This window comes from Centrocercus urophasianus, unplaced genomic scaffold, assembly GCF_019232065.1.
Source record: "Centrocercus urophasianus isolate 14NV4802_14NV808 unplaced genomic scaffold, USGS_Curo_1.0 seq_12, whole genome shotgun sequence".
NCBI classification, from domain to species: Eukaryota; Metazoa; Chordata; class Aves; order Galliformes; family Phasianidae; genus Centrocercus; species Centrocercus urophasianus.
The window spans coordinates 312,751-329,142 of record NW_024884364.1 but is presented as its reverse complement, the minus strand read 5'-3'; the positions used below and the strand labels follow the sequence as shown (position 1 = coordinate 329,142).

General features: G+C 42.8%; 1 protein-coding gene across 1 annotated transcript in view; it reads left to right on the top strand.

Annotated features, from left to right (window-relative positions):
- Window positions 1-7,507: 7,507 nt before the first annotated feature.
- Window positions 7,508-16,392, top strand: part of TEAD4 (TEA domain transcription factor 4) — a gene marked incomplete at its 5' end in the record, with an annotated part of 65,685 nt that continues 56,800 nt past the window's right edge. Inside the window, one exon of the mRNA XM_042809597.1 lies at window positions 7,508-7,712. Within this exon, the coding sequence (XP_042665531.1) occupies window positions 7,508-7,712 (205 nt within the window). The remainder of the gene's footprint in view (window positions 7,713-16,392) is intronic.

Genomic DNA, 16,392 nt, shown 5'->3' with positions numbered 1-16,392 from the left:
ATTCTTTTAGATATCAGCTTTCCCGGTCTTGAGGATGAAAACTTAGGAACAGACATTAGTTGGTCTCAGCTTATACCTGAACTGAAGTAAACTGTCCGGAAGACTGAATTTGGCTTTATTTGGATTTTACAGAAAGCACTCCTCTTCTGAGATCTGTTGACATAATGAAAAGCAGACAGTCTTTTTAGACAATTCCTTCATTTGTGGGAGTACTGACTCCTGCTAAGCTGGGAAATGGGCCGGTTGGCTGCTATGAGCTGCCTGTTTGAGCTGCAATGGACTATTTATGTGTGTCAAGATAGAACCTCTCTAATCTGGTGCTAGAGTGGAGTCCCTGGAGAGGGGTTAGCATCTAGATAGGCCCTGAACAGCCCTGGCTAATCGAGGTATGAGAGGAAATGGGTACACTCCTCAATTATGTCCAGTAGGAAAGGCTCTGAGCACTTCCTCCTTCTCTGTCCTTACTTAATTTTACTTTGTTCTCATCTTATTAGCATCTTCTGTGTAGGTTTAATGGCTTTAAGCCCTATACATGCCTTAAATTACTAGCTCTTTATTACAATGGTAACTTTATTCTTGTAGCGTTGTTAGGGGAATATTTGAGTTGGCAAATGATTTAGCTTAGTGTTGTCCATATGTTCCACCTGCCCTGTATTCCTCTAGATGAGAGCCCAAACTACCATTTTCTTTTAATCCAAAAACACATTGGCCTTGAAAGTTGCCAAGGCGGAAATCTGAAGGATCATCTATATGTGACTGAGTGCCTACTCAAGCTAAACAGAAAAAAAATGGTTAACTGAATTGCAGCATGAAATCTTGGTTCATTTTTCCTTCTCAGCTCTCCTTCCCTTCCCAGGCTGGAATGGAGAAGAGCTGTAACTCTTTGGGTTCTATCGTCCTATTAATATGTACGTAGAGGGCTTGGTGGAGTCACAGTTGCAGTAAGATGGATTTCTACGGAGTGGTTAAAGCAGCTTTCATTTCAGACACCAGCTGAAAACATGAAACAGAACCTGTAAAGTGAATACTGGTATTCACAGAATCACAGAATTGTAGGGGTTGGAAGGGACCTCCAGAGATCATCAAGTCCAACCCCCCTGCCAAAGCAGGTTCCCTACAGCAGGTCGCACAGGTAGGCATCCAGGCAGGTCTTGAACATCTCCAGAGAAGGAGACTCCACCACCTCCCTGGGCAGCCTGTTCCAGTGCTCCGTCACCTCACTGTAAAGAAGTTTTTGCGCACATTTGTGCGGAACTTCCTATGCTGCAGTTTCCGGCCGTTTCCCCTTGTCCTGTCTCCACTCACCACTGAAAAGAGTCCGGCCTCGCCATTCTGCCCCCCACACCTTAGATATTTATAGACCTGGATCAGGTCCCCTCTCAGTCTTCTTTTGTCGAGGCTGAACAGACCCAGTTCACTCAGCCTTTCTTCATAGGGGAGATGCTCCAGGCCCTTCACCATCTTTGTGGCCCTCCGCTGGACTCTTTCCAAGAGATCCCTGTCTTTTTTGTACTGAGGACCCCAGAACGACGCAGTACTCCAGATGAGGCCTCACCAGGGCAGAGTAGAGGGGGAGGATCACCTCCCTCGACCTGCTGGCCACGCTCTTTTTAATGCATCCCAGGATGCCATTGGCCCTCTTGGCCACAAGGGCACACTGCTGGCTCATGGCCAACCTGTCGTCCACCAGACACCCAGGTCCCTTTCCGCAGAGCTCCCCTCCAGCAGCTCATCCCCCAACCTGTACTGGTGCATGCAATTATTTCTCCCCAGATGCAAGACTCTACACTTGCTTTTGTTAAACCTCATCCTGTTTTTTTTTGCCCAGCTCATAATATGTACGTAGAGGGCTTAGTGGACTCACAGTTGCAGTAAGATGGATTTCTACGGAGTGGTTAAAGCAGCTTTCATTTCAGACATCAGCTGAAAACGTGAAACAGAACCTGTAAAGTGAATACTGGTATTTTCACTGGCAATTGACCTCTGGGAATGAAAGGTATGTTTCTCCCATTGCAATAGGGCTACTCTTCCCACTTCTTTAGACCTCATGTCAAGAGAGGAAATGGCCATGGAAAGAGCTAATCCTTCTACTTCCAGACAAATGATGACTCATGCATCTACATACTCAATAAAGTTTTTGCAGGGGCACAGCTGAGTATCATCTTTACTGCAGCCACTTCTAGCAAGGTGCTTTGGCTGGACCAGAGTGTGAACAAATGCCTTTGCTTGCCTTGCCATGGGCTTTAGCCTTGGATCTTAGTTCTGGGGAAAGAGACAGGTTGCTGTGGGAGGGGAGAGTATCAATGTGTTGATACTCCCTTGATGATGTGTTTAGTACAAGTCTGCATTTCTAAGAACCACTCCATACAGGGGTGCTGCTTTGTGCGAAAGGGCTGTTGATAAACTAGCTTCAGTAGCAGGCCAAGCAACCACAGCCACGATCTGGGCAAACTTCAACTTGTGTGTCACTACTTACAAGACAGCAGCAGACACACCTTGCCTCAGAATTTTCTCCAAATCTTAGCGATCTTTCTTGGTATGGTGCCAGTGACAGTCCCTGAAAGTCTCTTACTGCCTGATGGGGGTAAGTTATCCTGAAATTTTCTGTTACCTCAGGCAACAGAATCTCTTGGAATCTCGTTATCCTACCTGAAGCACTGAGGATAGGAATGAAATTCCTTTAAGCAGTCATAGAGCTTGAAAAGCTATAAGAAATTAAAAAGGAAGAGAGAGGCCAAGCATTTACTTTAGGCTTTTCACCCACAGCTGTATCACAAGAAGCTCCGCTAGAGATGCAGAGGGCAAGTGCGTGAAGTTGAATCCTCTGTTTTGGAATTCAGGACTTGTCTACTGCATGTGTGATCTCTGGCTTGTCTTACGCAATGATCTGGTACAAAACACAGAGCAAATCCACTTCTGGTGGACTGGAGAACTACAGACTCAGATGCTGTGGGCCAACGTAATAAGACAGGAGGCATTTCTTTTGGAGCAGCCTGTGTGTGTGTGTGTCTAGGAAATGATGCGCAGTGCAGTTGCTCACCACCTGCTGACTGATGCCCAGCCAGTCACCTGAGTAATGGCAGGTGACCATCACAGCCGAAACCAGGACAATATCCACTCTTATTCCATACCGTTTACATCATGCTTTCCGGTCCTGCACTTGCCAAAGTACCCTGGTTAATCACCACCACCCTTGCTCGGTTCCATCAAGGTTCATCCTTTGTTAATCTGTGTAACTTACAGGAGTAATATTGATACAGCAACCACACTGGTGATGACATACGGTATGATACAGCAATTAACACATGAAGGCCTCTTCAAAAGTAACACCCCCTACTTTATTATGTTGGCCCATAATGTCTAAGGCAGATGTTGGTGGCATGGCAGTAGAGGCTGAACCTTCCCGCTAATATTCCGTTTCATTTTGTTGCTGTGTGACAGATGACAGCTTAGGGGCAGTCCGGCAAAATGGCATCAGATATGCAAGCGCGTATGAAGCAAAGACGTGGAATTGAATTTCTCCATGCAGAAGAAATTGCCTCCGATGGCATTCATCGACGCTTCCTGAGCATTTATAAATAACAGATAGTGGATGTTAGTGCAGTGAAGGGGGGGGCGGTGCATTTCAGCGGTGACGGCAACAGTGGATCACCTCTGCTGGTGCAGATTTTTACAAGTGCAGCACTCTCGTTCGTGGCTGGCAAAGATGCATGGCTAATGGTGGTGACTATGTTGAAAAATACTGTTCTGTAGCTCTGTCACACGTTGGGCTCTCCGTGTCTGTTGTAGTTTCCATGGAAATAAATAGGAGGCACTACCACTGTGTGTTCTCCCCCCAGAATCAAATCCCCCCGAGGTACACATCAGAATTCCCCATCCTACCATGTTACCCACAACATCCACCGCAGTCCTCGAGCAAAGTAGTCGCACGGGTAGGCTTGCCCAAAACAGGAATAACTCGGATTATTTTCCCCAGCATGCTCTTTATCATGTGCACTGGGGGAACTTTATCTGTTTCTACAGCACATAGGGGTTCTGATTAGGCAGTGCCAGCTCAATTGGCAGATCCTCTAGTGTTAACTAACAAAGTGGCCTTTGCTAAATGTGTACCTTAACACTCCCAAAGTGTCCCAGTACCCATTGCTCCCAGAGTAGTCTTTCACAGTCCATTGTATCATTCAGTTTTTTCCGTGGGCTGGTGTGATAGGATGTCAACGGTTTACAGGCTGGTTTGGCCCGGTTGCATGAGTAGTGAGGCAGGGGGACCTATGCCGCAGGGAAGGGAAGAGGGAAAAGGGTAGAGAGATGGGCCTAAAAAAAAAAGGCAGCGGCAACAACCTGAGGAGAAAGACGCTCATTTACTAAAGAAGATATCAGAATGCAAGATAGCACACTATAACACAATATAATACAACTGAAGTTAATAAACCAAATAAATTGAGAGAGAGTCCGAAAAGCCAAAGGTCTTACTCTAAGCAAGATGATGCAATACGGCTGGGAGCAGAAATGAGCCAGAAGATCAAAAGGGGAGGTCAAGTGACTTCCGGACAGCTTTTGTCTTTCCCTCTGAGCAGAAACGGTAACAGAACAGCAATAGCCATCGGTGTAAAGAGAAGTTGCTCTCTTCTGGGAGAGAAGTTCTCTTTACACTGCCTCAGCGTAAAGAGAAGTTCTCCTTCTCTTCTGGGACAGGTACCTGGAACTGGAGCATTAACTCTTAAATCCTAATGCACTACATGATGTTATACTGCAGAATGCTGATAACAAAAAATGATAAAGCCATGACACAGGAGATGTGATTTACCCGCTCAGTGCCGTGCTCTTTGGCCCAGGTATCATGAATCTTTTTTCATAAATGAGTCCAGTTGTCTAAGCCAGTTCTTTCTTGGGTGCCTTTAGCTGTAAGTCTTGCTTCTCAAGGCCCAGGATAGTGTTTTGGATAGTGGCATGGGGTGTAGGATTTGCTTCTAGCCACCTGGTGGTTACCTCCACCACTGTAAGCATGTGGTGCTTACTGTATCAGATTTGTTGGAAGTGTGATATCCGTCAGCTCACCGCGTATTTTTATTTCAGCCATTGTTCTACATACCAGAGAGGCTTTATCCACTTGGCTTCCTTGATTGAAGCACAGTGTGCATTTGTGGATAACCTGTGCAGTAGTGTCCGTGGTCAAGTCTTCCACTCGAACGTTTGCATGTTTGAGCCCATTGTATGTTGCATCTTTTGCTAGGTGGCCTGACGTATGGTGGACCTATCAAGCTATAAAAAATTCACCCTTATGTTGCCAGTGGAGATCTTCCTGGACCACTTCAATTTTAATAGCCCGATCCACCTGCTTTATATTTTGATGTTCTTCAGCGGCCCAACTCAGATATAGGAGCAGCTACATGACATGCCAGGCAGCAACATTGGAAGGCCATTTAAATGGCCTTCACCTCTGCACATTGTCTTGATTCACTAAATTCACTTGATTCAATTGATTTACTAAATGTGTATCTCAGTGCTCTTAAAGTGTCCCTGCATCCACAGCTCTTAGAACAGTCTTTAACAGTCCATTGCATCATTCAGTTTTTTCCTTGGGCTGGTGTATGCCTTTTTCCATACCGACTGGAGAATGAGATGCTGGAGAGCAACCCCACTGAATAAGATGTGGGCCTCATCTGGCACACAATGATGAATTCTTCCTTAAAATGTTCTAAATAAAACTTAGGACACAAGAAACAACAGAGGCAGACAAGTAGGAGCACATTAGGAAGGAGCTGGGCAAACCTATTAGTATGATAGTGCTTTATCTCAATTGTCCAAAGAAAATTTTCCTTAGGTCTCATGAGATGCATAATGGAGTTTGAAGTTGGGAGGGATATTTCTGCGCGAATAAATGAAGTAAATTGTTTTGTTTTGTTTTGTTTTAAGTTAATTCAAATAATTAAAAATGAGATAAACACAACCAGGCAGAGAAAAAGTGCTGCCACTGTAATACTGCTTGAAGGAGAATTAGGTAAATTCCCTTGGCTTGTTTTTGACTATGATCCTGCTTTCTCAGGTGCTAACAATGATCCGTGTCCAAATGTAAAATCAGGAGAAAGAAGATCAGCATGGTGGAAGACTGATCCACTGATTAGAAATGACCGTTGAGAAAGGAACGTTTGTAAAAGACCAAGAAGGACCTTTGGGACTTAATGGTGACGATGTGCTGTGTATCTGCTGCTGCGAAGAAGAGATGAGCAGTGTTGGCAAAGAATGGAGAGATGATAAAATAGGTATTCAGGAAAACAACTCAGTGGCTCTCCTCTGGATCGCTGTGAGCACGGTGGGCTAGTAAGGAGGGTTGAAGATTCAGAAATAGATGTGTTAGGAGGCTAGCTTAAGAGATGAAGTTGATTGATGAGATAGGAAAAGAGAAACTGTGTAGTGAACTAGACCAGCTGTCAGATCTAATTCAAACCTGCCCCAAGGCAAGTCTGGCAGGCATGACAGGACAAATGACTGCTACGGAGCTGGGACTGCCTACTTTGCCTGCCGTGCCAGTTAGGTGTGAATGTATATTTTCAGTGCAGCGATGGGTTGGTCATGGAAAGTGCTCTGCAGATGAGGGAAGACTGGGAAGAGAAGGCAGAAAGGGAGAAGGGATGCACAGAGCCCCCACAGAACAGTGGGAGTCATTTTAAAGTCAACTACCTAGAAGAGTGGTTTGAGAAAAGCCAGACAGGACATCCCATTGGTGTTACGCGAATAGTTTCCTATCTCGGATGCTCTCGAAACAGTTGAACTGTCTCTAAACACGCAATTCTGTGGTGCTGGGGCTGGCTTGTGTTGCAGCCGTTTAGCTACGCGGGGTGAAAGCCGCATTCCTGAAGTAGCTCCGAAGAAGCCTGTGAGTCAGGCCTGGCTGCAAGGGGCTAGACGTGGGGCTGTGCTGGCCTGCGATCACCGCGCTGAAGGGCCGAAGCGTGGCTCTCAAGAGCGCTTGACCCGGCAGCCGAAGGGGACTGCACGGGGGCTGGCAGCTGCTAGACGACCGCCCGGGCTGCGACTGAACGCTCTGTAGCCCCGGGGCTTCCGGCGCGGGCGCTGGTTTCTCGTCCGCGTACCCCCACGCCCGGGAAAACAACAGGCAAGCGGCGGCGTTTCCGCGGCTTGTCCGCCGTTTGGAGCCGAGCCGTCCTGAACAGCGATCGCAACTTCTTTTGCCGACCCTCACCGCCGCACTGCTTTCTGGAGGTGGCCGTGTCCCCTCCGCTCCCGACAGCCGAGCCCGCTCGGCTCTGCTCCCGGCTTTTCCCTCGCGGCCGCCTGGAGTTTCCTTCCTCCGCTCCCGATTGTGGGACAGCCCGCCCCTGCGGGCTTTTCTTCCGGCCGCTGCCCCACGATCCCCCCTCCCCTCCCTGAGCGCGCACGTCCCCGAGCCGGAGAGGGCCGATCCCCTCTGGATTTTGCTCACAACCCCGCCTCGGCCTTTCTCTCGCCTCCCCCTTCTGCCCCCGGCCAGTCCCCTCCCTAACCCTCTTCCATCCTCTACATTAGACGGGAGTGCCCTCCCTCAGTCGCGTTCATTTCATACCAACTCTCATTCCACGCGTTCCTCACTCACTCCTTTCAAACTCCAGGGAAAATAAAAACCCTCGCTTTTCCGATCAAACTCCGGCCCGAACGCTGCCTCCCCCCGCCGCCGCGCAGTCTCGCCGTCCTGCTCGCCGCTCCGCGCTCTTCAGGTAAGTCGGTGGCACTCGGCCGGCGCCGCTTTGTGTGCTCCTGCTCAACTCCGGCCCGGCCGGCCAGGCCCGGCATTGTTCAGCCCGTCTCCACTTCCTGCCTTCCCGGGGACTTCGGGAAAGGAGAGTCCCGAGAATACGCTCTGGAGCCGCCCCGAGGGGAACCAGCCCGGCAACCTTCTTTCTTTCTTTCTTTCTTTCTTTCTTTCTTTCTTTGTTTCTTTCTTTCTTTCTTTCTCTCTGGCTCGCTGGTAACAATGCTGAGTGAGAAGCTGATACGCTTCCCTGTCCAAAGCCCTGGGGACCCAGGGGTGGGGATCGAGCAAGGGAGAGAGGCATGTAGTAATCAGTTTTATCTGCTCTTTTGGCATGAAGTCCTGGAGCAGAAGGAGGATTTCAAGCTGGTCCTCACTGCCTCAGTGTAACAGCAGCTGCTCTTCCCTTTCTCAGGTCAGGACATGCTATTTCCCGATCTCTTTCCCGCGGGGTAGTGGGGAGTGAGTGCCTGCTGGAAAAAAAGGGTAAAAGAAAGGGTTCGAAGTTGGTCACGTGCAACAGAGCAGATGTGAACGTACGAAGGAAGTGATCAGAAAATTCTCAACGGAGGCAACTGGTTCCTTTCCCCTTCCTGTGCCTGCGCAGGACTTTGGGAACTCTGCTGCTGGTGCATCAGCAGAGAACTGCTAACACTTCTCGTGGAAAAAATAGTTTCTGCCTGTTTTATAGAGTTGATCTGGGGGGGACAGTTAAAGGGAGAAACAGAACTTTTTGTAGTAAGGATATAAATCCTATTGTAAACTACGGAAAGTGCTTTGGAGTAAAACAAAATTAGCAATAATAAGCAAAAAACATCCGTGGTATTACATGTGGGTTGTTATAATGCGTTCAGGAAAAGATGAGGAAATAGTGTTTTCCTAGTGTTTTTTAATCAGAAGTCATAACACTTCAATTTTGGTGGCATGCTCCTGGAAAGGATTTTAAAACAAACAACCCTCTTCCCCCCTCTCCTCACCCCCCCTTCCCCCCCCCCTTCAAACACACACACACACACACACACAAGGAAAATACCAAGTGAAAACCAACCCTACTCTCCCAAGTAACCTTTTATCTTGTGCAGAATTTTACTTTATTTTGTTTGGAATGAGGGAAAGAGTGCAACAGTGCAGCTCAAGTAGGTATTTTGTGGACTAAGTGAACCCATTTTTGTTTTGCTTTTAATTCAACCTGAAGTTATACTCCTGTTACTTTCTAACCTTAAGAGCAGAGTTCTGTAGGTCTGCTACAAAGAATCAACACAAAATAACTTTTTGAACGCATGGGGGATTGATGGCAGGAAAGATATTTTTTTTCTTGTTTCCTATTACTTGGAACGGATCTGTTTCCCTTAGACTATATCCCACTATCTGTGTCCAAACAGTGGACTATTCACTTGTTTGCCCGTCTGTCTGTGAAGGTGGAAGACATTTTATGTTTCCTTCTCCAGGAGGTGGGCAGTATGATGGGAAAGGAATGAGATGAAAAGAAGAAGGGGGTGAAGTGAAAAGACGTGTTTTTTTTAACTGGGCTAGGGCCATGATAAATGCTATACTATTGCTGATACAACTGAAAACTTTTGGACTTGATAGATTTTTCTCAGTATGGAGAAGTTTGGGCTGTCTTGTAATGAATACAGAGGATCTTCTTTATTAAGGCTGCTAGATGCCAAGGGTCTCTGGCACATATAGGACTCTTAGTTCACAGACCAAAAGGCAGCCAGCCAGTCCGTACAGTTACCTTGCAGAGTTTTTCTAAATCCTGGTCTGGACTATTCAAATTCGAGTATTTGGCAAGTCTATTATTTCTAAGCTGGAGTATCAGCTCATTGTTCTTGCCCCTTGAGTGACCGTGGGATGTATTAGTGAGCATGAGAATTTACTGTTGATAGTGGATGTTACAAATTTCTTTTCTCTCTTGTTTCCTGTTACTTTTTTTTTTTTTTTAAAAAAAAACTTTGCTGATAGTTTTAAATTACTTCAGATTATTACTGTGGTGTTTTAATGTTCCTATACCATGGAACTTCTGGGGGAAAATGGCAAAAGAATAGTAATGACAGACTCTTGATAAGAAAGATTCCAATTTGCAGAATCTTGAATGTGGTTTAAGATAAAATAATGGTTGCTTTTGGGTCTTTTACTCAGATATTTGTTTCACAGAACTCAAATATGTTATGAAGGTCATTGAAAAGTACAGTTTCTCAAGTTGATACTTGAGATTATCTCTGCAATGACACAACTTATCTTTCTTAATATTCCATGCTTTATTTGGACTGATTCTTTTAGGTCTTGCTTTTATCACAATAGAATTACAGGAGTAGATCCACAAATACTGCAGGCTGGTACTGCTGAAGACAGAGCTGGCCTGCACAGACAGTCCATTTCTGTACTTGTCTTAAATTTTTCCTTTGTGTGGGGTGGTATGTACGCAGACCCAAATCAGAAGAAACACTGTTTCAGCAAGCTAGTTTTCAGCCATACCTGTTCCCTAGACAAATTAATCATATGTACGTTCACGTAAGTGGGGCTGTGTCTGGAGAAGTGGATACAGTGACTAGTGGGTTGGGTGTAAGAGAAGAATGGGAATGGTTTTCAAGCAACATTGTAGTTTTGTTGCACCTTGAGCTGTTGGACCATATTTATAATTTGTTACTGGGATAGTCTAGGGATACCTGTCTCATCTGGCCACACGGCTGTATCTTAAGAAAACAAAAATTCCATGTTACTTAATTAAAACAAAAATAAAAAAAAATATATATACATATACTTATATCTTTTATATATATATATATAGTATATATATATATATATAATCCTCACTCAATTTCTTTTTTTTTTTTTTTTTTTTCTTCCCAAATGTCGTGCAATGAGTCTTCTAGTAGTTTAGTTGGACAGCTTTTCCATAGCCCAATGTATTTTAAAATCAGTAGGGATTTCCTGAAATTTGAGCTAATTTTTGTTAGCCTAATGCAATAGCTTTTGCCTTGGCATGTTTCTGTGAAATTATTGTTTTTCCCTCTCTTTTTGCACTTGCTACTTCTAAGTTATTACAGATTACCATTGAGACTAAATTTTTTGTATTTTGCAACATTTATTATTCTAGGTCTAATGATTATTCCTTGTACTAGTCATTTTATTCAATTAGTCTCTATTCCTTTTGCAGAATGATATGTGATATTCCACGTGTTGGAGGTGATTTATCTTTCTCTGTTGCCTGAAGTGACAACTGAGCGCAGGCAGACAAAAGTTATATTGGTCATTTTGTAGAAGAATGTGCTTTATATAAAAATCTCATTTGTTCAGCTTTCTCACTCATTCATGTATTTAGCTCTTGCTTCTGCAGGTCCTTTTCTTTACTTGATTTGTCTCTGCAGTTTTTTTTTTGTTGTTGTTTGCTTTATTTTTCATTTTTTCTTTTCTTGAAGTTGCTTCAATTTCTTGGCATTACTTTTTCCAGATAGTCTAATTTGTGTCCCAACCTTCTCCTTTTCCCCTCAACCAATTCTCTTGTTTGAGCTGTCTTTACCCACTGTTGTTTGTAAACTTAATTCTGTATCATCTGCAAGTTTAATTAACATTTTGTTTGTTCAGTCTTAGATCATTAATTATGATGTCAATGAAAATTGGACCACCTAAGATCCCTACAACAACACAGTAGATGTCTCCTGTGTTTGATAGTTCCATTGGCGTACATCATGACACTTCTGAAACATTCATTTTCTAGTAATATGAGCAGTACTATTCAGCTACCTAACTTGAATTAATTTTTCAGCCATGATTTCCTTAGTGAGTAGCAAATGCTTTTATAAATCTAAATTTAAAACATCATGCATTTCCATTCTTTTTATTCTCTAATTTCATGATAGTTGTATCCTCATTTGAAAAGCAATCAGGTTTATTAAGATTGAACACATGTTCACAAAGCCATGCTACTTAGTGGTTATGGTACACACTTTTTCTGCCCCAGCTTCTCCGTTATATCAATCAACATGCTAAATGCCCTACACCTGACTTCGTAGAGCCATGATCTAGGAAAGAGCCTGGTAAAAAGTTGGTAATTTGCCTGGATGGAGCTCATTACAAGATATGAGACTTAGATGATCAAAGAAGTCATTGTTTTTTTGTTGGTGTAGTAGGTTTTGATTGTTTTTTTTTTCCCTTCTGCCCCGTGGGTCCTACTTTTTCTGGAGATGATGCATTCACTCTCCTTTGTTTTTAACACTGTATGAATTACACATTTTCCTGCTAGGGAGGGGCAGGTTTTCCACTTCCCAGTGCTACTGTCTGAGTCACTGGCTCTGTTTTTCTGTTCCATTGTAGGTTTATGATTACCATGTTCTACCTTTGTTAGAATATGATTGCTAAAAGGTGGTTTTTTTTTTTTTTTTGCTGTACTGAGACATGAGTGACAGTGGCTTGTTACAAACCCTTGAAGCATCTGCTTTGCTATTGCCAAAGGCAAGATAAATTAGCATAGTCCTCAATGCCTTCCTTCAAACAGGAGTAACCATTAATGACAGATGTCCAGACAAAATCTAATCTCTTGTAACCATGACTGCTGTACTTTAACTGAAGGAAAAAAAGTCAAGAGAGCACTGAACATGTGTATACTGAAAATGGAAAGGGAGGGAGGATTTGCTGATGTTCATCTTGCCTGGTCATACTTTTTTGTGGCTAGGTCCATGACACCAACTACTGATACTGGCCTAGCGGGATTTAGAGCTTCTCTTGTTGTAAAAATCTTGTCAGTTTAAGGAAAAAAAAAAGAGAGAGGTGTGGAAGAGAGGTTTGCATAAGAAGGCTTTCTTTAAGCATACTTGATGCTTTAATTTATCTTTTTAAAAACAAAACACAATATTTATTTTCTGTTCCTTTATTTATGAAAGATCTACACAAACAGAACAAAATAACTGTGCAGGGGGAACAATGTAAATTATGTCTTTTATCCACAAGTAAGCTAACTGATAAGTAAAGAAGTATCCAACTGGTTTTATAAGAACTTCTTTTAAAAAGTGGATTTAAGTCTGTAACCTGGACTTAAGTCTGTAAGTCTGTTTGTGTCCCTAAGAATCTAGTTTTGCTTGGCTAATTGCCCCTGTCCTCCTGTAGATTAATCCAGCAGAAGATATAAAAGATGCTGACCCTCCTGGGAGAAAGAGGTGGAGGAACAAAGAGAGAAATCAGAATGTTTGTGCTTTTCTGTGATATCTAGGGATGAAGTTAACTGGGTTTTTTTTGGTTTTTTTTTTGGTTTTTTTTTTTTTTTTTTTTTTTTTTTTTTTTTTTTTTTTTTTTGTTTCTTTTTTTCTTTTCTTTTTTTTTTTTCTTTCAGTTTTACCATTTATTTTTTCTATGTTTTTGCCTAGCAATTCCAGTTTGAGGGTTCGACTTGTATTTACAGGCTGTCATAGTTTTCACTTGCTTTCTGTGGAACTTCTGAACTCTTCTGCTTCATGTATTAGATGGAGCATGTACTAAAAAGCTGAGCTGAGATTGTATCTGAATCTGCATTCTCTAGGTTTACACTGATAGAAGTTCTCTTCTCTCCATGTTTTGATTTATATCACTGAGTTGGATATTACATCCCCCTCGTTTCAGCCGAAGCTCATTTACTACAATAATTAAAAACATTGTTTTACTTCACTTGGGAAGTCAGGTGCCTCTTGAACAGTGGTTGCTGCAGGTAATTTCAATGTAGCAAGCAACCGAAGCCTAATTTTGTGCAAGGCATAAAAGCATTCTGCTGGAGCCCAACCATATATTGAATATGATCTAAGGCCAGTAGTTTATGTTCCTTTATAAATTAGTCTAATGCAGTGATAAGACAGAGACAAAAGATAAGACAGAGACTCACAAGGCAGTCTGTAGATGTAATGATTATATTACCTTGCACAGTATACAGTTCTTTTTTCCTTGCCTGGCACTGTTGCCTGTTAAGAGCGCTTTGTTCACCTGTAGCATGTAACACCTACTTTAACTGGTTTTAGTCAGAGAATTCTACTCACAGCAGTAGTGTCCTGGGTGGATTGGAGTATTCACAGGTAATAATCAGCATTGCTCCAGGACTGCAGAAGTCTCAGAGCAAAAGCTAAGACTGTAGCTAGTCTCACTATTTGGCTAAATTTTTAATAGAATGAGCAGGTAGAGACTTTTCAAAAAGCTCATTCAACTGTTCCCACTTTCTGCTACTGATGCTGGACCTTCTTATGCAACTTCGAATGGCACTGGCTCCAGGCTGATTTAATGACTAGAGCGCTATTTCTTGGGCAGCCTGAGCAATTGGTTGCTGGGGTGCTGCAAAAGTATTTTACCCTGACAGCTAGTTAAGAGCTATTTGGCCATGCTGCAGTTGCATCTTTCACTGCAGAGTTCCTTTAAGCATGTTAATGATCCCTGCTGTTTTGTCTGCAAACTTTATCAGACCTCAGTTATTGCTGTATAACTGCTTTCCCACCTTTTCCTCTTACCGTAATGTTTTTCCCCTGCAATCATTGAGTTGCACTCCCTTGCAGATACTAATCTACTGACTGCAGTCATACTTCTTTTTCTGAGGAAATAAACTATTATTATGGTGTCCTATAGAATTTTCCAGCCTTTTTTTTTCTCTGGTAAGTTTCAGTACTATGTTCTGTTGTACCCTACAAAACATATGAGGACTGCTCCTCCTATTTTGTTATATTGGTGCACAACATCAAAGGCAAATGTTGGGGGTATGGCAGCAGATGTTGATCCTTCCTGCCAGTATTCCATTACATTTTGTTGCTGTGCAACAGATGGCAGCAGAGGTGCAATTTGACTAAATGGCATCTGACATGGAAATACATGGGGAAAAAAACATGTGGAATTAGATTCCTCCATGCAGGAAAAATCATACCATTAACATTCACTGACACTTGCTGAATGCTGATGGATACTAAACAGGAGATGTGAGCTCCATGAAGGGGGTGGTGGTGTGTTTCAACAGTAGTGACAGCAACAACGGGGCACCTCTGCTGGTACAGGCTTTTACAAGTGCAGCATGAAGGCTCTTGTCCATGGCTGGCAAAAATGACTAGCTAGTGGTGGCAATTATGTTGAAAAAGAATGTTTTGTAGCTGAGAATTTTCTCTATCAAATAGTGCTATTATGCTAATTGCGTCTGTCGTAGTTTTCGAGGAAATAAATAGGAAGCATTAATTTCAGAGAAACCTGTGTTCCAAACTCTTACTTTCTAAACCCAGATATCCTTGCATGACTTCATTGTGTAAGCTCATTTATTAGCATGATCCCAATGGATATAACTGGTCGTTGCTGTCTCCATTAAAAAAAAAAATATATATATATATACATATATATATATATATATATATATATAGTACTTCTCTAAAGTTCTAGTTTATGCAGCAGAACATACTCTCTTCTGGATGATTTTTTTTTGAAGTTATCTATTTGACTCTACTATTGATGGGACATGAAAATGTTGTGGATCAGATGCTCATTCAGGTATTTGACTCATGTAATCAAAGTAATGAATGCCAGAATTGTTCATCTTTATTTGTATTGCAATAACATCGAGGAATACCTGTAATGAGAAGTAGTCCCTGCCTCAACAGCTTGTCTGATGAAATGAAACATAAGTTGAAGGGATATGTATAATTAATTGAATTGCTAAAGGTGCAGCTAGCGAGAGTGGAACTGTAATGTCAGATTCCACAAGACTGTGCTAGTAAGCATTGCCTCCTGGGCAAAGTGGATGGGGACATCTCTGGATAGTGGGTTGTGTTTGATATCAGTTTCAGCAGACAAAGATGGTAGACATGGAGTAGGGGAGTCTTTTAGACAACTCTAAGAAAAACCAAACAGCTGGCTGCAATTTTTCAAATCCTTAGGAAAGTATGATTTTGAGTTAAGCATCTGCCACAAAAACCTAATAGGGAGCTGTTACCAACAGTAATGAGTGTAGAATTGATATGAGAAAGCAGATGTGTTAGACTACAGTTTGTTAAAAATATGCTCCCTGTCACTGAGATCTCATTGAAGGGTTTATGACAGCTGTCTAGCTCTGCAGGATCTCTGAATCACCATGAGATGCCATGTGTGAAAGAAGAGAGAGTTAGCATTGAAATTGCCAGCTTAAGAACAATTACATTGAAATTGCTGGAGCTGAAAAATTTGTGCTTTCTCCACACTCTTGCTTTCCTCTGAACTCAAAGTCTGCCTTTGTGAGTGATTTGTATTATGAGACCATGACATAAATAAGAACAGAGATCAGGAGTAAATAAGAAACAGTGTTTGAACAGAGAGAAATGTAGCAAAGAAGTAGAGTGGTGCCGAGGTGGAAGTGCTATGAGGTGCTTGTGTCTGATCCTGGAGCCCACAAAAAAAAGGTAGATAAATCATCTTAGTAAAATACAGAATAAGAACAACTATAAGATAGGAGAATAAATATGAGAACTGAGTAGCGTAAGGTTCATAATGATGGGATCTGAAGAGAACAGATGTAAAGCCTAGGACCTCTGGCATGTTTGCTGAAATGAGAAAAGATCAGATGACGTACAAAACAATTGTCCTGGGGATTCAGAAGGGGCAGGAACTGGCTGATTGTGCCTATGAACTGGAATGTCTATTTAGTGATTTCAGAATCAAATTCACATCAGAAAAAAGCTTTG